A 25,877-nucleotide genomic window follows, 5' to 3' on the forward strand; every position below is an offset into this window, starting at 1 on the left:
AAGGGGATTTTTAAGTCTGTCTACTGTTCTATGTTGACCATTAAAGGAAAAGACTAAACAGCCCATAAGTTAAAAAAAAAAAAATACAAAGGAGGAAGGGAAAGCCATTATAAGAAAAAGGGTAATCCATCCAGGTTGTCCAAAGTAAAATAAGGTTAATAGCTTAAGTGTTTGGAGTGCCAGGAGTTGGGGGAGAGGAGAAAGTGACCTGCCACCAAGTGTCAGGGGGCGGCCGACAGTCTAATGTAATTTCCGGCTTACAGATCACCATAGATTCATTTTAAAAAAGGAAAAAAGCAAACATCCGGAACTAGAGTTGCGTCGGGATGCAATTAGAACTGAGCAATAGGTGTCGGTCGCCCTTTTCGTTTTTTATTGATCATATTTTTATGCAGTCATACATCTCAATGTTTGATGTTTGTCTACCTCTTATTGGGAAAAGGGAATAGCTAGCTAGATAGCAAGCTAGCTAAATAGATGATACAAAAGAGACAAAGAAAAAATTGTGGGCTTGGTATTGCCTGCAGCTTTCGTGTCATAAATTCCTTTGACTCAATGATACATTATTGTGCTTTTGTTGTTGCTTATTCAAGGACATACAATAAAGCACAGGAAGTCGTAACATAATCACAATGACAACAAAAAGTTGGATTGTAAAAAAAATCCTGGATTTCTTTTCCCCCCTATAAATTTCAAACAAGTTAATTAGACTCGAGAGCCTGTTCCAACTCACAAATTGTTTTAACTACTAGTGAAGGGGGTTTTAACAAAGCACCACTGCTTCTACGTTGTGCCTCAGTCGTTTTACAAGATGAAGAGGACATCTTGCATGATATACATGTCTGAAAGGAACAATTAGTAGGGCGCAGACAACAGGTAATGACAAACTAAATAGAAGGCAGCTTTTCACTGACACTGCAGTAAAGAGGTGGAAAAGAAGAAACTCTTATTTCTAAGTTCAGGGTTTTTTTTTTTAAGCAAGTGAAGCAGCAACCGTGAAGAGCGATATCACCAAAGTGTGACCGACATAAAAGATATAAAAGAAGATGAACGGCATCAAACTGACAGGGAAACATCATTTGAAATAGTGCAGTGAGTTTATTGGGCTCCAACAACCAGCTAGATAGTATTGTATTTGCTCAAAAAGCCAGGCTTTAGGTGTGTCTCCACGTTAGCATTCTAACACACTATTTTATTCCAAATATTTATAAAATCATGGTAAACATAATTACTACACGTTTACATTTGAAATTATTAGCATGGGTATTTTCTACAGAATTAAAATGTCAAAGTAAACACCAAAAAGGAAGGCAAGAGTAGAGAACAATCATCAACTGTAAATTATGATTTTCCTTTGTTTTTATTTACTCACGTCTCGTGATTGAGGTGAAGTCAAAATGGCGGCGGTGACGGCGGTAAAGCCGAAATGGCGGCGGCTTCTGCTTCCGAGAGCATAGGAAAGAAGCAGGGTGAAGGCAGGTAAGATGATGTTGAGCTTCTCTTCGTTTTAATCTTCCTTAAATCTACAAGCCATGCTGGTTCAAAACGATACAAAGCCGCGTTAGCCAAATTGCTAATAAAAGACAGCTCACTTATAGGCAACAGGTGCGAGCCATCATGGATGCCGATTGGTTTGCTTAAATTCATACACTGCAATACTCACAAGAATATGGAGGTAGATTGGCGTCAAACTTATAATAGTAAGAATGTTAGTAAAAACACGTTTGAAGGTTTAAACTTACCAATACTACACGCTTACTAAGATTGGAAGATACAGAGATACTTTTCCTCTACGTCATCATAAGTAGAGACGACACTACTAGAGACGTCATAGTTTCCTGTTTGTGGGTGGCACTTCAAAGTAAAACAGGAAGTGAGCATTTTCAAAATAAAGTTAGTTTTTGTAAATATCGTGTGTACGTATATGTATATATTTTTAAGAGAAAGTTGAGCATCTAAATCAGTATTAAACATTTTATAAAATAGCAATGTCTGTTGGAGAGTACCTATTAGTTTTTAGCGTCATACTGTTGCCCTGTTACCCCTTTTTGTCTGAAAAATTATAAATGTATTCTAAACCTTTCATCTGCAAATTGTGCTTTGAGAGCTTAAAGACCTTTTTTTAAGAAGTGGTTTTGCGATAGTGTGAGATATCTACCACTTTGCACAATCTCGTCATTGTTCCTTAGCAACCACGTTCCCCTCGACCCTCGTCTTCCAAGTAAGAGTATTCCTGGTCGGCAGCAATCTATCTTCATCTGCATGCGCAATGATCACCTGCTCATCTCGAGAAAGGTATTTAACTGTCAACAACTGCGGTTGCCTCGGGGTGTGCAGCGCTTGTAAAATATCTTGGAAGAAAATCATGCCTTGTGAAATCAATGATGTCTAAAGTTTTAATAAATAACCCATCAATAGATGGCGGGAATGCTACACACACAAAGCTTTGTTAATTGCGAATACTCGGATGTTTTGTGACAATGAGTAAACAATGTATAAAGTTCTGTGCCCTTTGTGTTTGTGTGTGAGACAAACCAATAGCGAGGGCCTCCGCTGTGACAAACATACCTCAAAGAGGGAGATTCTATCAAGCAGTCAATGGGGCTTCTCTTCAGAAACAGCAGTGTGTGTGTGTGTGTGTGTCTGTCCAGTCTACGCAGAGAGCAGCAGTGAATGTTTTAAGAACACATCTAGCGTGTGTGCGCTCGTCTGTGTGTGTGCGTGCGTAAAGCCCACGCATGAGTAAGCACTTCCACAATGGCCGCCGACAGATCTGGCAGCCTCCCTCAGCGATGCCAAGCTGCATCTTCATCTCAAGGGGTGCATGAATTCAGACACACCATTTGCCCGGTGCTTTTGAAATCGTCAATACAATTCGCCGCCATTCATGGGAGACGCCAACGAATTAGTTTCCGCCGGACAAACTTTAGGAGGCCAAGGATTTCTCAGTGGGTCTGTATATATTTTTACAAACTAAAAAAATTCCTCCAAAAAAATACTGATAAAAATTCAGGATGTCTTTTCTAAAGGTGAAAGATGGAAATTGGCAAAAAAAAAGTGGAAAATATTCAAAAGTTATCTGACCTGGAGGAAGGAGGCAGGGTCCAAGCATATTTCAGGGGTCATCGCAGAAATATCTTACACAGCATGTTTTTTTTTCCCGTATTTGAAATCACAGCAGACAAGATTCTCAAAACTCAGATGTCATGTCCCCCGCTGACTCTGGTTTGAGTGACACGGTCTTTCCATTCCACATTTACGTCAACTCCAACTGTAGCTGACAAGCTTGTAGACGCCGCGGCGTCTCTTTGCTTCTTCAATCCTAAAAGATGCCGCATCATGGCTTTCCCGCCTAAAATCCCAGCGAGTCATTCGTCTGCTTCACTGAAATCTCAACTCGGATGGGAAAGTGGATGAGTAACAGTGGTTTTATTCGCTTGAGCAGACACGGCAAATCCTCGCATGCACATTTGTAATGAGTCACGGGAAGAAGACTTCTCATATTAATCGAGAAACAGACATTTCTATTATTACACCCACCTTCTCTAACTCTAAGAAATCGTGATAGATTAATGACACTGCCTGCTTTCGTGGAACATCTTTGTTTTGATAAGCAAACTCAGCGGACGCCCATTACGATTCATCCCACGGGCTGAAATCCAAACAAACGCTCGGCACGATGTTGTGTTTGAAAGGAAACAAACGTATGAGGCTTAACTGGGCTCAGCGATGATCCTCTATAGATATAAAAAAAGTTTCAACAAGTGTAGGCCGTGCTCTCGGATTGTGTTTACGCCGTAATGATTACAAAAATTGCAATTGGTACAAAGAATCAAAGCAAGAGTCAATGTGTGAATCAAACGACTCGATTAAGTTACCCGTCTGCTTTTGCTGGTTAAATAATGATGCAATTCTACGGCTGGCTTGTTCAAACATTATTTTTACCTGAAAGTGTATTAAAAAAAGTTTCCAGGTCAACTTGAGTTCACCACGTTTTGTTTTGTACCTAAAGAGCATTGTTGGAATTCATTAAAGTTATTTAGATACAGAAGCACACAATTCATCTGAGGATTCGGTCGGCAAATATAATTTTCTTCTTTTCTCGAAGCCGTTTCCGTATTCGTACTTGTCAACAGAACACGTTTTACCCAAATGAGCTTCTTTCGCCTTAATGTTTATTCTTTTACCGTTTACTGCCCTCAAGGTAACTTTGTGTCTTTGTTATTTCATCAACAACCTTCCGGAGTTGCTACCAGCTTTTTGTTTTCCAATTAAATACTGGGAAAAATTTGTCAAACTGCCCAAATTTGAATGGCTTCCTCGTTGAGTATTAAAACAAGCAGGCCTTGCCATATCTAACGATAAAAAAATACGAGCGCCGCGGATACTCTTTGACAGCTTGTATGCTAATAGTTCCATCATTTTTTTTTTCCCTGTGAGCACTCTCTGAGGCTACCGTAACCACTAGCGCTTTTCCCAAATTGAATCCAAACTGTATTAAACATGAAAGATTGCGCTTGTACATTTCCTGTCATTCACTTGTGTTGATCCAAGGAGAATCCGCCCAGCGTCAGATTAGCCGAGTTTGAACGTGGCCTCGCGAGGGAGCGGCTACGCGGCGCATAAATAAACATGATTATCGAAATACGGTTTACACAAGAAACACGTCGTCGTTCAATTGACAGTTTCCGGTGATTTTGCCCGATTTTTGTCACCCTGAGATTACCTAGACAAATGATTTAGCATCGCATCACGTGGTTAGCAAACGAAATAGCTAAAAAGGAAATGATGTAAAATGTTCTATTACTTGATTATTTGTTCTGTGTTTAATTATCAGTGCTTTATAACGTCTTGACAAATTAGCATTTGTTTTAACAGCCAATTTTTCACGGCCATTAATAGTGATGGATTACACTGATTTTAATAGTTTCTCACTGGGGTAAAACTGCCCCAAGAGTCTAATAGGGCAGATTTTATTGGATTAACACTTGATTTAACCTGTAGAAAGAAGAATTTAATTGAATATTATCTTGTGGAGGAATGATCATCTGGACACAATATTTAATAAATAAATAAATACAAAAATAATTGAAAATTAATAAATAAAATAATGAATAAATATTTAATAAATTGCAAATTTGTCTGTTTGGAATTTTTCTTTTTTCAAATTGCATAAAATACATTTACAGTGCGCTTTAAATTGTTGGACGGCTATTTTAAGGCTCGCAGCAGAGATGGGTGACTCACTTCCAACTTTAATGAGGAAAAGCCCTCTAGAAAATGCTTGATTGACATCTCCGCAATCTAAATCTGGCGTGAATCTTTGCAACTCGTCTAAGCAGACCACAAATATAGAAACATTAGACAGTACGTCGACACCGACAAATTTAAATCTCTCTTGACTAATGACGAGGACGTCTTTTTTTGACAAGCTCGCCGTGGTGTTGATTGAGCATGGCATGTATGACGATGTCATCGAAGCGTGTTGATCATTTGTACGCCCATCTTCATGCTATCTTTCAGCATAATCCGCCGAGTCTTAGATATGTAAGGCAAGTTTGGAAAAAAAAAATCTTGTTTATGCAAGTTTGCTATTTCTAGTGATCACTCATGTCACGATCCCCCCGAGTTGGCGGTGTACAGTAGAAAAACACTGACAAACAGTTTAGATAAAAATATGTATGCACGCCTGCTTGGCTTTTTTCAAATGCTAATATAAGCATTTCTTTTCCACCTAGGGATGAGATGTGAATGTGGGAGATTTATTTGACTACACAACCAGCTCACCTTTGAGACTGAGGCGTTCCCCTGCGGGAGCTCGAGATGATCTCAGAAATAGAATAGCGCTCGTGTCGGAACTTTGGCGACTCTCCTCCGATCTTTTATGGAACATCTTCATTGAAATGCTCGAAAGTCTCCGCGTGTGCAACGGCCCCGAGGCTCCGCTGCTCCCTTCCCATAATGAACTGTTAAACTGACAGTCATCAGTGAGCACTCGGGGGGTCTTTTTTTTTTTCTTTCCTTGCATTAATATGAGGAAGCGTTTTCATGTATTACAGCCTGTGGCAAGTCAATCAGAATAGTGGAAGAAAGGGGAATTAAGGAATCGGTGGAGGGAGGGAAGCTCTACCCGGTTGACAAGTGTGTGCTATACTACTCATTACGCACAGCCAGATTTCGAGGCAGTCGCTGACACGCCTGACTTCCTTCCACCCAGTCTGAATGGTTGTCTGTCGCCGTATGTGTCAGAACCAGCAAGGCCTTCTCTGCTGACCTATATTCAGAACCTAAATGCAAAGACTTATTTTTCGGAAGTTTTATCTCAATTAACTTGGAACGATGTCATCTGCGTTCACCCCCACAACGGCGCAAACACCCTTTTCTTATTATAACTGTCACTTATGTGTTATTTAAAGCAAAAATACATTTTTCTTCTAAATATGACACTTAAGAACAAGCCACTATATGCACGGCCCGTCATAAAAATGGATGGATTTAGAGACACGAAGAAAATAGAGGCTTGCTGCAGGGTGGCGATCAGCATGCATGCGGCGTCTTGGCCCCAGAAGCTTGTCGCTAGGTTTAAGAACATGCCGGGCAGAGTGGTGGACGGACAAGTAAATCAATAAGACAACAGTCAGCAGATCACTGCAATGACCAATGCTACCACCGCCTGACCTCCACGATGAAAACTCTTGTTGGCATTAAGGCCAGGTAATAACGATGCAACTTTGTGATGTCACAGAACCAGCAGGTCCAAATCCATCACTTGAAAATGGCTCTGGATCATCATCCAGTCTAGCTGCTTCCATGTTACATATTTATAGTTGATACGGACAAATACTCTAATGAGTTTATCCGTTGGCTTTATCGGCAGGCTCGTATACGTCATTAGATCACAGAAGGAGGGAATGAATTTAGAGCCCGCCTAATAAATATCAGGTGGCCGCCGAATCGATATCAGCCAGCTACCGGAGCACAAGTACATTTCTCTCTCGCCTCGACTCACTGTCTCTATTACTTTCTCACATTATTTAATTCTCCCACTCGTCTCTGAGTCTCATTAAGACTGCCACTGCGCTGGATCTCTTCCTCTTTTGTGACCCCCCCTCCCCCCCTTTTACCACCCCCGGCTTTGCTCGATTCAGCCCCCTTCAATAGCTTTCATAAACAAAGTGTCAGACGTATGGACGGGCGGAGGTGGCGTAGAAGTGGGTGAGCGGGAGACATCCAATTAAAAGCACAATGCATTATCATTTTTCAGAACCCCCCACCACCACCACCTCACCCCAAACCCTCTCTCATCCCCTCCCCACCCCTCGCCGCCGCCTTCTAAAGCTCCGTTCGGATTACATAACATCTCCGTGTCAAAATATCCAGACTGTGGAGGGCAAGTTAAAGGGGGTCTTCGCCAGCGATGCGGACCGCAAACTGGACTCTCCCTGGCAGCTTTTGCGCCGTCCCCCTCCAATCCTACTCTCCCCCCACCCGCCAGCCCACCCTCTCCCTGCCTTCCTCCCTCGCACATACACACTTACACTCAATCATGAATGCACAGGGATTGCAGCAGCGGCAGCAGCAGCAGCAGCAGCAGCGGCGCTGCCGCGAGATGGAGATCTCCGCTGTGAGTCCCTGTAACCGGTGAGTGTCGGTGCAAGAGTGTCAAGATATGTGACGGAGAACGTCAAAGAGATCTCACAAATGTTATTCCTCGCCTGCTTTACGAGCTCCCGTAACTGAACATTTGTGTCGGATGTGCCACAACTATTCCAGCTGTCACTGCACCGGCTGCTTCTCAGGCTGGACACAAGCGCGGCACCCGATGAAGGCACGGATGGACACTTGGTACACGGGGGAGAGGCGCTCGCTTGTCCTTTGCACCTCTGATCTGTGTCTCAAGGTAAGAGTTGTAAATCCCACTTGCACATATGTCCGTCAGAGCGGGTGCCTCGGGAGAAGTTATGCGGTTGTCATAACTAAGCATGAATTATCATAAAATACTGCCTCTTGAGTCTTGCATGTGGATTTTGCCTGCATGCATAAGATGCATTTCGGGGAGGGGGGGGGGGAGCATCCGAAATCAGTGCAAACGTCCTTTCCCTTCACACGCATGCAACATTGAATTGATGCCTGTGCGAGGGCAGAAAACATAGACGAGGGTTCATTAGCAGTGTCTAATAACTGACTATTGGAATGCCCGCCCTTCATGTGGAGGAGACATCAGCTTTTTACGAGCTTCGTGACACGTTTAAATGGAATGAGTGATGCCATCCTCAAGGCGGACATAAGCGTGCCGCTTTCAGGAATATTAGGACTGATCGGGCGTAATCCGGGAAGCTCAAGGCTACTGCAAAGCCGCACTTTTTTTTTTTTTTTTTACTCCTCACCCGTCCATCTCTGCTCTCGCCGCGTCATAGCTTACCTGGAATGATGGGAATCACCGAGGGCGAAGCTTCAAGGTGCCAAACGTACTTGCCGAGCTCAGCAGTTTCTTTTTCACTTGTTACATAAATCCAGATACGCATCGCACTCCATCATCAGGTTGCCCAACCCCTTCGTAGTCGACGGATTCATCAGGGTGATGCACTGTGTGGGTGTGAAAGACACTTCAAACATTAAAAGACATCCACAAAATTGGGTTTAATCCCCAAATGTTTCTCTCCAACTCACCCCGCCTGACTTTAATCTCAGAAAGGATCCTGTCGGTTCCAAAAACTGTCTGTAGCCAAAGGCTTTTGATAAATCGTCTGGAACAAACTTTTCCCATTCGAACACAATCAGTTGTGTGACGCCGTTCGACTTTTCAAAGCTACATTTCCTAATGAAATCTTATTTGGAATAATTCACGACACATGTCAACGTGATAAAACCTCGATTTACCGTCAAAGCAATGTTCGAACATTTTAACATGATTAAGTGTCATTCAAGCATAAGCATTTTAAAACGAATGCATCGGAAACAATAAAACACTTTTTAAACACGCACTTAATGTTAACGGCAAATGATGAGGTGTAATAAATCCCGATAAACATATTTTTAACTCTCAAATATAAATCAGTAACATAAAACACTCTATCTTTTGATCACAAGGCATGTGGCAGCTAGCCAGTCAACAGCTCGCGCGAGAAGCTAACGTAGGAGTCAACATCTTCACCCATTCCTTCTCCTCAAATAAATATCAAAGTCCTTTGTTCACAAAGAGCTGATCAATACCACCGATCAATAGGTGAAAGTCCTATCAAGGCCTAGCAAAATAAAAATGGTGATTACCTGTGACTGGCACTTTCTTTTGCTGCCTCCAGTACGCACACAGTTTTTTTTTTTAAACGATTTTTTTAAAGTGTAGGAAATTCCACACGTGACAATAAAAAAAAAAAAAAAATCATTGCTCGCTTTTTATGCTCTTCCAGTGCGTGACGATTTTTTAGGCTAGCTCGATGAGCTAGCACGACACTGGTGATTCTCACCAATTTATGATATCACTGAGATGACATCATCATTATTTCATCATCCATACTTTTCTGCTCTGACTCAGTAAAGCATTAGAAATTCTCCTCAACACATTTCCCTACAAAAAAAAGATTATATAGACAATCTTATAAATTTTCCTCGTGTAAGCCCAAATCTGTCTGTGTAACCCACACAAGGCGTTCGCAACCTTCCGGAATGTCGGCACTTGTCCTTTACGGAGCACTTGTGAAAACGTCGTTGGTGCAATGTCACACTCTGAAATGTATGCGAGAAAAGCCTCTGCATGCACAATGACTACACTGCGTGTAGCGCACAATGCACAAGTTGACGAAATGCTGGTGGGAGGGGCGGGTTGGGGGGGTCATTGTTGAGCGCCACCTGCGAGATAATAAATACAGTCCAACACACCTATGGCGCATCCCGTGATGACGCAGTTGCAGGTCCCCAGTCTCGGATGAGATGTTGTAATAGCATTACTTAAGCTATAATGAGATGAGGCTCGACCAAGGCCCCCGCCTTTATCCTATGTAAATATCCATATCGGCCGACGAGAACGTAAGGTGATACCAGCTAAGCCGCCCGACTGGCTTAAATGGTGACTCAGCAAGTTTTGCAAGTCCCATTGCATAGAAAATAAGAACATACCCCATCGGCATTCCTTTTAGAGAGTTGATACAACATGGCGGTCATAATAAATCAATCACTGCACCATAGCCCAAGGTGTTTTTATTTTTAACCCCGCTACGTTTTAGCACGAAGGAGCGAGGGCCGATCGGAAGCGACAACGCTCTCTGCCAGCGCGCATAAGGAGATTTCAGAGGATTACTTTTGCAATTTTAGAGTCGATGCATTATTCATAATCCCTCGGATAGCCGAGGCCAAATCAGGGAAGGACCTCGGGTCATTAGGAGAGATAGAACTAGCCCGGGGAGAAGGAGGAGCAAGATGTGGAAGAGGAGGAGAAGGGAGATCCTCGTCCAAGCGTGTAGGATAGATCCATCACTTAAGCAATTTAGGAAGATTTTTTTTTTTTTTTTTTGGTGTGATTACCACTTGGCAGCTTTACATGATTTTATGGCGCATTTTCTGCGCTGGCAGCGAACATTGTGCAAACGTGATTACTTCTTAAGTAGTGTGAGATTGGCATTTTTTTTTATTTTTTGAGTCATAAAAGAATAGAATCAAGCTCATATAGTCAGTTGAAAAATCCAATATGTCCATAATTGCTTCTAAAACACTATTGTGAAATCAAAGCGCATGACAGGAAATGCTTTTGAACAAATACAAATCCAGCAGTTCTCAAAACGACGTTGTGTAAATTGACGACACGAGTAAATTTATTGTTTGTGCGTAATGAGGATGTAGCAAGTAGCGCTGCGGTATTCTCCTCATCCCGCATGGAATCCATTGCGGTAACTTGCAAGATGAAGCACGCTCGTCTCCAAATATATTCCACCTTCTCCGCCGTTTGAATTCAGGTTAGGTCGCAGCAGACGGTCCGCAAGGTGAAAGACGTGGCGCCGGTCCCGAGGACTCGCATTCAAGATGAAAATGCTCTTATTTTGACAACGGGGCATAAATACACTCCGGATAACCTCGGACAAACATCACCAGCAGAATTTTTAGCTGTTCAATCTGCATATGCACAGCAGGGACATAAATGTCTTTGTTCGACATTTTTTTTTAATTTGAAGCCGTTAGCCTTCTGTTAGTGTGTAAAAGATAATCGGATCTTCTTCTTTACACTGGCTGCCAGTCAGCTGTAGGATAGATTTTCAAATTCTGTTACTGGTCCATAAATCGCCTAATTGTTTTTCACACTGATTATATTAGAAAAAAAATGCTCATGGATTATAAACCCAGTTGGGCTCTGAGCTCATTTTGTGGAGCTCCAAGCAAACATGGTGACGCAGCATTTAGCTGTTATGCTGCCACCTGAATGGTGGAGTCATCCCTGAATGTACATTTTGAAATCCAGGTTGTTAAGCCTGTTAGCTTACAAGCTAGCTAACCAGTCATCCCCGAATGTACATTATGAAATCCAGTTTGTTAGCTTGTTAAGCCTGTTAGCTTGCAAGCTAGCTAACCAGTGCCTCCCGTCACGACATGGTTGTCAACACAAACGTAAACAGTCATTTGTTGTCGCGGCAAACCAACAAAAACCCCGTTTGTTGTCCGATAAATGTTTTAACGGTCGAGTATAAACGTCGCCACCAAACCAAACTCATTAACAAATATGCCTCGTCGGCCAATGATTCAACTTGATTATTCTCAAAGTAGCTTCTGGCAAATTACTCGGCAATAAATTCTTCCTTCCACTTTGTTCAGCTCGTGGTGTCTTTTCAACGAGCTGCTTTTGACAACACCTTCATTTCATTCATCAATTCATAGTCTTAACTCGGCATGCGCGACGTCCGCAAATAAACAACGCAAAGGTCAATTTGATCAAAACATTTTCAGCTTCATTACATGTAAACACCAAAACACAAGTAGATTATTTTGAAAGGGGAACGACGACAAAAACTCCAAACATGTTTGTAGAACGAAAATAAATCGACGTACAAACAGATTCCGATTCTATTTGCAGATAGCGCTTTTTTGTTTACTTTCGAGTCAGGCGTGAAATTATTTACTCCAACTGCATTAAAAAGGATCAGGGTGTGCTCCGTAGCCTTTTCAAGTTTAAGGTCAGACCAGACAGATTTGTGATAGTCGAGTGTGCGCTTTATATTCGCCGTGGCGGTCGATCATTTTTACTCAATACTGCTGAGACTGCATGATTGCATGATGACAGCAATGTCGCCCTGGGGAACTCCGCAACCGACAGGTGGACACTGGTGGAGGACCTGAAATGTTTGCTATAAAAATAATTTGCTAATACACACATTCCCTGTAGCTATCGGGATTACCGAGTGCGTGCGAGCGAAAAAAAAAAACATTGTTTGACCTGCATTAGCAAAAAACAGCGAGCATAAAATGGTCGATAATACAGAGAAGGTATGGCGGGGAGCATCCGCCGATATGAAATAAATAACATTAACTCAAACTGTCACAAAAACACATTAGTCGGAGCGTTTCCCGAACACACTCGGCGGTCCGATATACTGCGTGGACAAATGTTAATGTGCGCATAAGAAGACTCCACCCGATACTAACCGACCCCTAAATGCTCACTAAACAGAAATATGAGGGCTTGTGTTTTATCGGTATATGGAGAGGGGGGGAGAAAAAACATCCCATGTAGTTCTAGTGGAGAGCAATAAAAGTATTTTGCAGCAAAGCACACAGGGACCATGTTTACAATCATCAATGGCGGATTTCACGCTCACAGTTTACCGGGGGGATTTTGGTAAGAAAAAACACAGAGTCGGCACAAAACACCTATTCCATTTGTAAAATTGTTCAGCGACTGATAAAAAAAAAAAAATGGAATAGTCATAGATTGTGTGATATTCTCTCGGCCTTGTTGATAGCGGTAATGCACCGGTGACATGCGCGGAGGTTTATGGCTGCTGAGGTAACGACAGATTTATAAATTATTTGCCATTAAATTAGCAGACTGACATTAGAAACTGGTATTTTATAACCTGATTGCTGAAGTAGATTTTGAATCTCTGGTATCAGTCTTGAATTAGATCTAAAGATTGATCGTGGAGTCAACGATAGATGGAGAATATTTAACATTTTGATTAGCAAAATTGATACTATTTAGCTTTGCTTGGAGAGCACAAAAAAAATCTGAATAGGTGAGTTTTTTTTGTGAAGAGTTGAGAAAACACGTTGAATAGCTGGCTCAAAATCTTTAGTGAACCGGAGAGCGAGGTCTCTTTATTCAAGGACACGCAACATACTTTGAACATACGAACGACCTCGGATCTCCCAAGTAACACGTCTCTTTAAGCCATCCATTATGCTAATTCACATTCAGAGAGGTTCTCTAAAGAATGAACTCATTCACTACCATTGACGGCTATAGCTCAAACATGGGTAATAAAAAACTCTTGAATCTTGAATCTCTAGGTGTCACTGATTCATTTGAATCAGCTAAGCTTTTATTGCAGCACAGCCTCCATTTTGTAAACATCTAGCTCATTTTGTTTCTTTTTGACATTTATCACTAATTGCTATAAAATCCTTTTGCATGGACTTACATTCCTTGTGCTTCCACCTGTCCATTTTTTTGCCCCCCCAATATTTCTGGCTGTGTGTTATTGCGCCTGCCCGCTGTTATTTTCATGCCCGGCCACCGCTTCCGTGGTACCAAATCAAAATATTTTACCGCGCCATAATCCTGAAATATACTCACATTTGACGTCTTCCCGCTCGTAGGAAATATGGTGAGCAAAGAGGACAGCAAATGCATGCTTGCGTCAGACTCCGATGACTCCGATTCCGACGCGGGCCTCGACGCTCAGCAGGTGAAGAAGAAAAACAAGGCCCTGCAGGTTCGATTTAAGGATATCTGCGAAGCGCAGAATGACTTTCGTGGTAAGCACACCAGATCCATTTCCTGTAAAGTGACACACCGACAATACATGACCATGCCGGCCAGACGATCCATCCCCAACGTGACCAGGAGCACCGGCGTGCAGACATCGCCGGACTTAACCAAACGCTACAAAACGTTTCCCTTCGAGAGGAAAAAGGGACATACGTTTAAACACGCCGCTTTAGTGGAAGATTACCGGGGACAAAACAACGGCTTTCTGAGCGATATAAAAGCCGTGGGTGAGGACGGGCAACCCATCGGGGTGTCTTCAAAGTGCCAGGAGAAGATCGTGGGTCAGACCAAAGCTTTGCTCCATCACACCGACGACAGCAGCGAGACGGAGGATTTGATTTGCGACGCCAACTGTGTGGACGGACCCTCGTGTACAGACTCGCATTTCTCGCAAGAGTCCCGCCTGAGCAACCCCAAAAGTGAACCGGATCATCAGGATTGCGGAGCGAGGACCAAACACAAAGGATTACCCCGAGAAGAAAGTGACGCCAAGCGTCAGCTGGCTACCTCTGAATTTGTTATGGGCCGGGGCCCGGTGGCTTGGAATTCTTTGACCCAAGTGGAGTCTTTAGGAAGCCCCTCCAAGGCTTGTAAAAGAAAGAAGGGGCCGCAGTTAAGCGAGCAGCAGTCGCAGACGCTGCCTCACAGCGCCAAATGTTCGGCGCAGTCGCAAGGACCGTGTCGGGCGAGGCACGCGTCGGCGTCTTCCAAGCTGCAGCGGACGCCGGGGACGGGCGAGGGCTTCCCACCGGGGAATACCGGAACCGTGGGCGGCGGCCGGCAGATCATCCCCTTAACTGACGACAAGGATATCAAAGCACAGCTGCAGGCCATGGAGACTCTCATCAACTCCAGCCAGGAGACCATCAAGGTCCTGCTTGGCGTTATTCAAGAGTTGGAGAAAGGTGAAGCACAGCGGGAGGGGTGAGTGGCATCACTTGGCGTATTTTTCAGACTAAAGTTTCCCTGCTGGAAAATGGCGGCAAAGCACTACTTTTATATCCGACAGGGTGAAAACGACCTGGGGATATGTTTCGATTCCCCCCTCCCCCATCCAGGAATGTGTGAATTTGCCATTATCAAATGAGAATTGGTCCTGCCACACCACGTTTACTCATCTCAGCTGCGCTCCTACTTTGACTGCCAATCCGTAGCCGTGCCGTTCATACAAAACACCGGCAAAAACAGGCGAAGAAATTGCTCGAGCAGACACGCTGCGCAAACACCTACAGTGTGTTTTGGTTATGATTATGGACCCCCGCCGAGTCCCACCCTGTTCCATTTCCTTCAGCGACAGGATTGATATTGGCAGTTCATGCCAGGCAATGAACAAATATCCAACTTTTAGTTTGAAAGGAGTAACAAGGATTTTTTCCAACATTGCATTAGCGAGGTGAAAAATACTGACAGGCCAGTTTTTTTTTTTTCATGCGTAAAAACACGTTGCGAGGGAATTGGATGATGTCTCGCATCCATTAGCGGCCATTCATGTCGCTAAATAAAAGCAGACTCAAGTATGTAACAAGCAGCCGGTGAGTGCAAACATCAAGAAAAACCTTCAGCGATACTTTTGAGTGCACATCCCTGTGAGTACTTTATTATCTTTAATATATAAAATGTACATGCGGTCTTTTTTTTCGGAAAGTGATCGACGGGTTTTATTTCTTTTTTCGCATTTACGCCCTCGCGTTAGCAGCCAAGGTGTTTCCGCAGGGGCGAAGTTCATAAATATTTGATCATATTTCGTGTCCAAGCAGGTCCGTGTTCTTTTGTTTTTAATGGCTCCAATTAGTGCAGCCTCGGACCACCGTGCTGGCATCTCCACACGCTTGAGCTGTTCCGCTGCCGCACTCCAACTTTACCTTGGAGAAAAAAAATAACACACACACACGATATTCTTATTCCTTCTATCCTTGAGACGTCGTGAAAGGTTAGAATCAGTTCCCGGCTAGCGTGCAGGTGAAGCTCCACACGTGAGAACGTAACCTTTGACCCGCCAGTGAATCTAGAATGCGCCTGGTTTAAGGTCAGGGGATGTTTGAGAATATTTGTCAATTTTCGAACATGTCCTGAGTGTTGTTAGTCATCTAAATTTTGAGGCTGAGATGTACCGAAGTTAAATTCCTTGTTTGGCATGCTCAAACATGGCCAATAAAAATTCTTGAATCTTGAATCTTGAATTAGAGGCAAGACTTGAAAGCGTTATCCTGCCTGAAGAGAGCAGAACTAATGATTCTCTTTTCCCCAAACGTTACATTATGAAAGCGAGTTTGACGAATCTTCAAGCGATGCAATCTTAGGAATTGTAACAAAAAAGCTTTGCTGCATTAATTACGGCGGCCGGGGAACTGGATATATATTTTGGCGAGACTTCAAAGCATTTATGGCAGTTGTGTTGGAGAAATGTATAAAAGGTTTATTTATTTGTTTTCAAAAAGCGCTTTTTCACAAAACGATTTTGAAAACAAAAGGCTAGATTTCCATTTTATAAGTGGAAAATCGTCCAAAAACTAGAGCATTGCAACAAGATTGCACCTAAGCACTACTTGCATCTAAATGAAGTGCCTCAACATAGTTCCTCAACACCAAAATACTACAACATGACAGCAAAGCGCTACTTTTGTCCAAACAAAAATGCTTCAATTTAATCAATTAGAGCCTAACCTCTAATTAATATCTGCATGGCAACACAATGAACCTGAAATCTGATTGGACCTTCAAAAAAAAAAACAAATAACCCACAAATGAGTGTTTGGCCTCGCAGAAAAGGCCAGGAAGGCCCTGACTGCACACCACGGCATCATCATAATCAAATCCAAAATATGCATTAGCGCTTAGCGCCATCCTTTCGGCACATTACCTCCGCAGGTTAGCCGCGCGATGCTCATTGTAGTGCGCGGCGGCGTGCGCGGACAGTGAAGCGGACGAGAGGGCAGGACATCTCCCAGGACAGCTGACGTGAGCAAACAACCCAACGTTGGAAATGCGCCAGCAGTCAGTTTAGAGAATGACTTCCAGAGGAGAAGCTTCTCTTTCTCTCCCCTTTTCTCTCGCTCTGTCTCACAAGTCGGATTTAATAGCAGCCTCGCGCCATGCCGCCGTGTGTACGCTCACCCCTGGAGGAGAAATGTGATATTTGCATGCGGTAATTATAAAGTTAGGTTCACGAGCTTTGATCATCTGAGCGAATCTTCAATTACCACACAGTAGATAACGAAGTAGCTCGTGTGCGTACTTCAAGGGTTGTTCTCCCTCCGTCACCTTTTTCGCTGAACCCCCGTGACCTTGAGCGGCAGCTGCACTCACCCCCCTCCCTACCTCCGTCGAGGTCACCTCTCGTCGAGGTTCATCTGTCAGGGCCGAGGGACTACCGTGACAGCGGGCAATTACACGTACGCATGAGACACGACTGTGACTTTTAGATGTGGGAGGGGGCGAGGGGACGAAACATCCCCTCATGTTTTAGGTGGCTTAATGCAGCCCAATACAACTGCCAGGAGAAGTCTAAATGGACCCTGGGGTGATCTTGGCCTACAGAGGAGCCGGAATTTATCACGCTGATTGTCTCGCATCTGCGGCAAATTGCGTTGAATAACGGCAAACTAAAAAAAAGTGGTGCATAGCAATGTGCCGAATGGAAAAGTCTACCAGGGGGATGGAAAGGCCAAATATTATCAAACAATAGCACCGACAGTTAATTTGATTATGTAAAATCTGCAAATTGATTAAGGAAATCTGAGCAGACTGTGGGACACACACACCCCCCCCCCTCCCCTCGGGGAATAAACAACTCGGATTATCTGAACAAATTTGGCCGGCGGCCGACAGCCTTCAGCTATTAACGTTCTTTTATTTTGTTCTTTTTTTTTTAGGCTCACCTACCGAACAGGACAAGACACGGCGAACTGTGACACTTGTCGAAACAGCGCATGCATCATTTACAGGTGGGTAGCGACACTGCAGATGCGCCTCATTAATTCTGCATTTCGTTTTGTTTTTGCACGCTGATGATTCCGTTCAGTATGCCAGCGTCGCTCGCAGCAAATGTTACAGCAGACACACAAAAAGGCTTCGAGGACAATCAATATTTAACTGAAATAGAAACAAGAGACTGGGGATTGTAACGCCGATGTTCGGTTATCGACAGTAATGTCATCGTGACGTGATGGCGGAATTAGAAAGAAAATGACTTCAAGGTTCCATTCCAGTTTCCCAACCTTTACCGAGCCGGCAAAATCTCACGCCGCGCATACAAACAAAAATATTTGCATAACCGACATTTTGAAGAATCTGACCTGAGCTTAGCATTATGCAGGCTAAACAAATGGGGGCCAAGGATTGACCCTTGAGGGACCCCTCATGTCATGGTCAATCGATGGTAGATAAATAATAACTTTTCATTCCTAGATAGTCACCAGACTTTTTTTTCATTTCCAATCTAATTAGAAACTTTATTATAAACTATACAAATAATGTTTAAAATATTTAAAATATGTTTAAATGGCATATTTTCACAGAATCTGTAAATATATCATTGCCGACTTGGGAGATGCAGTGCTGCTATGTTGTGTGTGTACGTCAGAGTTTTTTTTTTTTTTGCAAAATGTTTTCCGGCAAAATCAGCAAAATGTGTGGGAAGGGAGGTCCCGAGTCAAGGCTTTTGATAAAAAGCATATTTTTGTTTGTTGCTTTCATGTCAAATGCAAACATTTCTCGCTATTTAAGCCTTGTTCTACATGAGTGGACACATAACGTACATTTGAATTTGAATTTTAATTGAGAACAAGGATACAGGAATTAAGAGTGATTTTTTTGTTTCCTGCTTTCTCTCTCCCTGTCGAAAAATGCAGCCTTTCTCGCTGACCTAGATTGGGGTTTATTTGGAACACAAAAGAGAAAAAAAGATCACAGCTCAAATACAGAGATGAATATTTAGTATTTCACATCACATTCAGGAGGATGACAAAATCACCGGCTTCATAATGCGAGAAAGCTTCTGCTATACTGTCGACTCGTGGATTTAATTAACACGGACAGCCAGACATGAATGCATTTATTGTTGAGGTTACACTATGACATTTTCCAAATGTAATGAGAGGTGACCTGATCATTTGCAAAGGTTATCAAAATATTCAAAACCACCGTCAGTATGACTGATTCAGATAAGCGAAGAAACGGCTCTCTTTTAAATGTACTGGAAAGTACCGCTGGACTTCACCGACAATGACGAGCAAAAATAAACTAGGGCGGCGATTTTAAAAAGTGATAGAGATAATGTCATGCATTAATTTTATGATAATTTATTATATTTATATTATAAATTAAATATTGTAAATATGATACATATTTAATAATAATAATAATAATAACAAATAATAAGGAATAAAAATTGAAAAAATATTCAAAAAATATAATAATAATAATCATTATTATTAATATTATATTTATATTATCTGCAACTTTGTCATCTAACACTGCCTTAAGTCGAATTCATTTATATTTAACTTTTAACTGTAAGTGCGACGGTGGCTTGTGCGAATCCATTTGACTCAGCGATACTGTTCCATAAAAGTACATATGAGCCTTTTGGGTGTTGGACTGCGCCGCTGTCACATGCTTTTACTGTGAGCGCCGGGTAAGAGTTCTAATGAGGAGATTCGAAGAGTGCAAACTCCGAAGCGACTTAATTGACCAAGCGAACAAATGGCGCCGACTGCCACTAAACCGCAAGATGCCTGGCGGTGATAAAAGCACAATGAAGATGCGCTGAATTAGCCAAATGCTAATCAAGTGGGAGATCATCTTTTCATATGCGGCATGGTGTAGCATTAAAAGTTGTCTATTTCAGCTACTCCTACCGTGTTTTTTTTTTTTTTTTTTTTTAAGACTCATTGAACAGAGCTAGCAAGTCGGGCCATCTGCCCGCCAAACTCTCCATCCTTGCCAAAACATGATGAGACACTTTGCAACCTCCAAACACTTCAGCACAAACCTTTCAAGGCCGACTGAGCCCCGATAGAATCAAAGGGTCGCTCTTTATCTCTTCCCTTGATTCAACAAATATCCCGGATGCTAAAAAAGCACAGTCCAAGTCGTTCTGACTTTGACTAGGAATACGGTGTGAGAGCTTTTTGCACGTGAGATGTCAGAAAGGCAGAAGAGAGGTGTGAAGTTTGACAACCCCGCACTTACTTCTCCTACCTTGTTATGTTGAAAGCAAGTTGCCACGTATGAAATTGTCAGATGACAGAATGACACTGATAGTGTTGTGATTGCTACACGGGGCCTGATCGACTCCTGTTCCTAAAGCGTGAAGGTGAATTGTTGTCTCTCTATCTTCTCTGTCTGGTGCCGGAGTACAAGAAGATCCTGTTAGAATACCTCAGACTATAAACTGAAAGTTTTAAGCAAGATTTACTGGAGTCACGTGATAATCTCGTCTTTTTCTACTCTTGGCCCTTACGACTATATAAAATTATTTCTATTACGGGTTTTTGTGACACAAGCAACAGAGCACGAACATGGACTGTCCAGAACGTGGAACAGAAAGATCAGTCTGTTGGTTTTCTCCATTTTGTAGTCTTTGGAAAATGACTAGATTAGATGCTACATTGGTTCAGTTTTAAACTCAACCTCACATAAATAAATGTCTCTTATTGCAACCCCGATACGGCTATTACGCAAGATCTCCTTGTAGAACAAACTCGCGAGTTAATCCGCTGACCGGGCGGCGGCCGGTGAAGAGAACATGGCGTGACTGACGTACATTTAAAATAGCAAACAGCGGTCAGGGGAAAAAAAAATCAATTATTACTCAAAGCCGGACAAGCAAGAACGACATGTTGCAGCCATAGCGCAGATTGGAATCCCCTGGAGATGTATCCCTTTAATTTCAGAGCACTACAACTCCTCGAGTGTATGTCCGATAAAATCGGGAATGCGGCAGCTGCTGAGCTAAGGTGCTCAATCAGAGTCACTGGGTCTTATCCAGACCTCAGCTCTCGCCTGGCTGACAGCCGCCCCCGCGCCCCATCACCTCCACCACCCCAATGTCGCCGACGATCATAAATCACCGCAACAAATGGGGGTGCGTATTTGGGAAAACAAAACCAAGGGAGAAAGGCTCAACATGTGGATGATGAATAAGGGAAATAAGCCCGTGCTGTAATTTTGACATGGAAGCGAGCGAGAAATGAAAGAAAAGGTCATTGCGGACACATTTTTCACTTTCCTTGCCTGATATTGAGACACTTTGGTTATTTGCCCGCTGCCTCTATTAATACAACGAAAGAAAGGAGTATTGAATTTCTGCTGCTTGGCAATTTCATTGAAAATTTATTCATTATTGACACCCAATTTTCTTAATATTGACTTTCCTCGATGGATATTAGAACGCCGATTAACAGCTGATTCAGTTTGATTGGATAAGAATAATTCCAGAGTACATTATTTTTAAGAACGGAAGGTGCACCGGATTTATAAGCTGCCCGTCTCGATGAAACCTTAATTTGATTTCACTTATATAACCAATTTGTTGTGTGAAAATGAAACAGTTAAAACTATTTGGCTTTAGCTAGTTAGCTTGTTGCGCTCATGGCTATAAATCAAGTGACTAAACACACACTACAGTTTTTTTTCTTTCTGGCAGTATTTGGAATTTGGGAATTTTCATAATATGTATTACTTGTGCCCTCTCTGCATCCATTACAACCTGGTGATCCTGAAAGGGGGATCCTTCCATCTGTGGTCCCTTCTCAAGGTTTCTCATTTTCCCCTGGCAGGGGTTTTGAGTTTTTCCTTGCCCTTTTGGGAGCTTAAGATCAGGGGATGCTTTGAGAATAATTGTCAATTTTTGGCTAACCCTAACCCTAAGCCCTTTGAGACTGTTTGTGATTTAGGGCTATACAAATAAACTTGACTTGACTTGACTTGACTTGACTTGACTTGACTTGACTTGACTTGACTTGTCAGTAGTTTATAGAATAAAACAGAGATAATATTTTTTTTTATCCATTTTAAACTTAAACTACAGCAAATTTTACGACAGCGTTGTAACTTTTTGAGCGACCGACCACAACATAACATCATCACAGGCATTTTCTGCTATCGTGCTGTTAAATTAAAGCGTTTGCTAAATGTACACTGTGTCGCCTTTTCAATTGGGAACAGACAATAAGTTTGAAAAACAGTCAAATGAAATGGAATGCAGTGGCGGCGGCGGCGTGCGTTGAGGGTGAGGCGCTCATTAGCTGCGGTGTCCCGCGCCGAGAGCTTGTTCTGGTGAACAATTGTTAAGATTTGTGCATCCTGTTTTGTCCTCATTAATGAGATTGGCTTTTTCCCGTGTGTTTGTGAAGCACAGAGCATGTAATAGACGCCGTCGGCTTGCGATTTACATGACAAAGGCAGCCTTTCTCCACAGCATTTACATAACCTGTAGGGAATTTTTCCTTCTGCTTTTTTTATTTTATTTTAAATTCACTTTAAACTTCTCATGAGAGCAAATAACGTCTAGTCGGGTGATTTTATCCACTGCATCCTACGACACGAAACTGAACCACTCACGTTGTCAAGTGAAGAACTTTCAAGTGACCAAAGGGGAAATCAGCGGCGGAGAGATGACTTTACGATGAATGTCACTGAAGGAGAAAAAAAAACATCTTTTGATTAAAAACAAAACAGTGTTTAGCGCAATACAAACAATGCGCCGCCTAGCTAAACAAATGATTAATTTCCCTTTTGGAGTGTCCTAGAAAAGCTCATGTGTGTGTATGAAGGGGCTCTTACTGTACTTAACGTTGTGTTGATGTTAGCTCAACCTCCTGCGTTCCCAAACCAGCAGCAGTAAACGATCATCTCTACCCGGGCATTTGTCCACGGTATCCTCTAACTGCCGTGATCAGCCAAGTAATTAATTGCTTAATAATTACCAGGGCTATTTAGTGGTGCTCCATACTGATGTAGCGCCTCGTCACACTGTGATAGTAAAAGACGTTGGATATAAAGAGAGTGATGCCTCGGTTGTTGTTTTGGAACCTCTGCCGTTAATTAGGGAGGAACGATATAATCAGTTAAATGGAAAAAAAAAATCGGATTGTCCCGGTCGGGGTCGCAGGCTACAACCAAAAGTGGATCAAAGTGCTGCCTAATATCAAATTATAGCTTAAAACTATCTATGTTGATGTGAGTTGAGGTGCTTGATGTAGTGCTTTGGCGCCATATCGTAGTATCTCCAGTCATTTTTGTTGTTAATGTATTCACAGCCCAGTTTTAGCGCTTGTAGCTAGCTAACACGCTAAGCTAAATGGAACAACCTCCTTTGACGATCGTCGGGTTTATCGTAAACTCGAGCCGTAGGAAGTTTCAAAGTACTTCCAAACGATCCATAATGATTCTATTAGTCTTCCGTTCTTAACTGACACTTATCTCCGAGCTGAGGACAGTTTTCGGGATTCATTTTGCCGCCGTGATTGTTGCGTATCTGTCAGCAGGCTAATTGTGCTGCCCATCAAGCCCGGGGTAAAGCCCCAGCGTGCATGTGCCTGCCAACAAGGTCGACCTTGACGCATCAGATGTCGTCTCTTTTGGCCGCGTCTACTTTAATCCAGTTAGCCTTTTTAATATCTTGCTAAGCGTTGTAAACAAATGGCCGCTAAAACCCCTAAAACCCCTTCTTTTTTTTTCTTGCCAGGTAAGGCTGTCATGTTAGCGGGCAAATTGCCCGGGATTCATTTTTATTTATTTCCCATTCCTGGGAATATAGTGCAAAGCCCTGGAATGAATACATTAACACACCCCAGCAAATCAATAGCAATACGGAAAACGTGGGCTAATGATGGATTTATTCCGTGCTGGAAACGGGGTAGTTAATCACGGCCTGCTTGGCCTCCGCCTGCTTGCCTTTGCTTGGAATTAAGATGCACACTTCTTCCAGGCCAAGCACATTTAATTGCCCAGAGAGTTCACAAAAGGACACTCAATGACCACATGAGGAAAGCCAACATAGCTTAACCCATAGTGACTTTTGAATTCTGCCTAGCAACAACTGAGTCGCTTCAACGTTAAGTTCAAATTTCCTTCTCATTTGTTCCTCGATTTTGTTGCAGTGTGGAATTGGACTTCAAGCTGCAGGAGGACAAGCTGCAGCCGCTGATGAAGAGACTTTGCCCCCAGGGCAGCCAACAATGTCCCGCCCTGCCTTACTCCAACGAAGTCTTCACATCCACTCCTAAACGCAAATCCAAGTCGGACTCTAAGAAGCACGCCCGCTGGAAACTGTGGTTCCTTTGAGTGGAACATGAATGCTTTGGGAAGAGCCTTTTATTGGGCGCGCTAATACCCCATGCTCGGCTCAAAATGGATGAAAGAATATTCCGGGGGAGGAATCAAGCCAAGAGGATGGATAACAGGACGTTAGAGAGCCGTTGGGTTTTTTGGGGGGGTTCTGAGCTGAGACTGCACGTCAAGTCAGCGGGGAGAAAACAAAACAAACAAAACAAATAAATATATATTTCAAACTCTGCCAAACCTTTTTCTGGCATGTTAGCTGGAGAGGACGGATGAACACCTGCAAATCTAGGTGAGCCTTGGAAGACATTTTTTGAATAGTTAGAAATTTGTTTCAATTGGCCTTTATGAGTTTCTATCAATATTTTTTTTTTATATTACGTTTTGGGGAATATGGATTACGCAGCGATATCCAACCATTTTTATCCATCTCAGAGGGCGGCCATTTTGTCACTTGCTGTCGACTGAAAATGACATCATAGATGCTCAGGTTCGAATCACGATCTTTAAAAAATTTAAACAACACGAATTAATTAAGGGATCTGTGGTTCTGCATCCTCGGACAGCGTTCCAGACGGGCCACTCCAGGTCTGGTCATGCCACAAAAAAAGAAAATTGCGATCAAATTCATCAACTTGCATGTTCACGTGTACGACAGAAAGATTCATTTATTTCAGATGTTCAATTCAAAAACCCCCAACAGTTTTACAGATAGATAAAAACAAACAAGTGAGGCTAATTTCTATTTTGAAAATCATTTTTATTTCTCATGTACTCTTTTTCAGCATACTGCTTGGCCACCAGAGGCGCCGCCACGTGAAGGGCCTTTTATTGGTGAAGGTGTCAAATGGACAAAGCACAACAATTTACGCAAAACACATGACAAAGACTTGAAGTCCGGCGCTGTACTTCCCGCCCGCCTCTTTTTCCATCCTCTGTAACTTGTTTTAATTCAGCGCTGTGTGCAAACAAACAACAGAGCGGCGTCGCCTTAGCCATCATGTTTATTTGTCCTCCCTTAAAGGATGTTAGGCAGAGTTCAGAATGTATGAATATTTTGCCCACTGGCTGTGTTTACTACACCGTAAAGTATCTTCTGCGGGCTAGACTGTGCGGCGACGTGATGCAGAAAGGTGCTTGAATTTTGTTCGTTTTATGGCTCAGATGAAGTCAGGTAGAGTTGAGGTTATTAAGTTATAAAAAAAAATACACGTACGACTGAATCGGCTGTAAAAAAAAATGCAGAAAATACAGCCGCAGCCTATACTTTGGATTATAATCTACATATTTATAGCAAAATTAATGACATTTTGGCAAAAAAAAAAAAAAGGCAAGTCTCTCCTAATTTTTTTTAAAATGGTATTTTCTGGATGAGCTCACATTTTTAGCAACACATATATACATATTTGTATTTTTTGGATGATGTGATGCTTCGGAAGTCCTACTGGAAAGTAAAGGCTTCTTTTTGAAAGGTCTTCTTGTTGTAAAGATTGTCTCTTGTTACCACGCAGCTGCACTTTTCTGATCGGATGAAGATGTCAGTGTTGGGTTGCATTGGATTGTTATGCCACTTTTATCCTCCAGGGGCAGCAAAGCTTGTCTAAATGAAGCTCCTCAA

The 25,877-nt window shown here is 42.6% G+C and overlaps 2 protein-coding genes across 7 annotated transcripts in view; one reads left to right on the forward strand and one right to left on the reverse strand.

The window, feature by feature from the left end:
* The window catches only part of LOC125978539 (receptor-type tyrosine-protein phosphatase epsilon), a 36,481-nt gene extending 34,633 nt beyond the window's left edge, over nucleotides 1-1,848 (reverse strand). For 2 of the 4 annotated variants that reach the window (XM_049735957.2, XM_049735952.2), the window contains exons 1-2: nucleotides 1,743-1,848; nucleotides 1,373-1,535 (exon numbers count right to left, since the gene is read on the reverse strand). The gene's annotated coding sequence lies outside the window, so the exon portion shown is untranslated. Of the gene's footprint in view, nucleotides 1-1,372; nucleotides 1,536-1,663 lie in introns of all 4 variants that reach the window. The other 2 variants (XM_049735953.2, XM_049735955.2) reach the window with 2 other exon arrangements.
* insyn2ab (inhibitory synaptic factor 2Ab) lies at nucleotides 1,386-25,734 on the forward strand. Of its 3 annotated transcripts, XM_049735958.2 has the most exons (8): nucleotides 1,386-1,479; nucleotides 2,190-2,295; nucleotides 7,559-7,641; nucleotides 7,774-7,900; nucleotides 13,801-14,896; nucleotides 17,845-17,916; nucleotides 24,079-24,551; nucleotides 25,045-25,734. In XM_049735958.2, the coding sequence occupies exons 5-7, from the start codon at nucleotides 13,806-13,808 to the stop codon at nucleotides 24,260-24,262; spliced, it is 1,347 nt and encodes a 448-aa protein (XP_049591915.1). In that variant the 5' UTR covers nucleotides 1,386-1,479; nucleotides 2,190-2,295; nucleotides 7,559-7,641; nucleotides 7,774-7,900; nucleotides 13,801-13,805; the 3' UTR covers nucleotides 24,263-24,551; nucleotides 25,045-25,734. The 3 variants fall into 3 exon arrangements, with proteins under 3 accessions (XP_049591915.1, XP_049591916.1, XP_049591917.1); XM_049735959.2 differs by lacking the exons at nucleotides 1,386-1,479; nucleotides 2,190-2,295 and having other exon boundaries at nucleotides 7,368-7,641; XM_049735960.2 differs by lacking the exons at nucleotides 1,386-1,479; nucleotides 2,190-2,295; nucleotides 7,559-7,641; nucleotides 7,774-7,900 and having other exon boundaries at nucleotides 13,801-13,916; nucleotides 13,990-14,896.
* Nucleotides 25,735-25,877: the final 143 nt, after the last annotated feature.

Source organism: Syngnathus scovelli, chromosome 12 (genome assembly GCF_024217435.2).
Source record: "Syngnathus scovelli strain Florida chromosome 12, RoL_Ssco_1.2, whole genome shotgun sequence".
Lineage (NCBI taxonomy): Eukaryota > Metazoa > Chordata > Actinopteri > Syngnathiformes > Syngnathidae > Syngnathus > Syngnathus scovelli.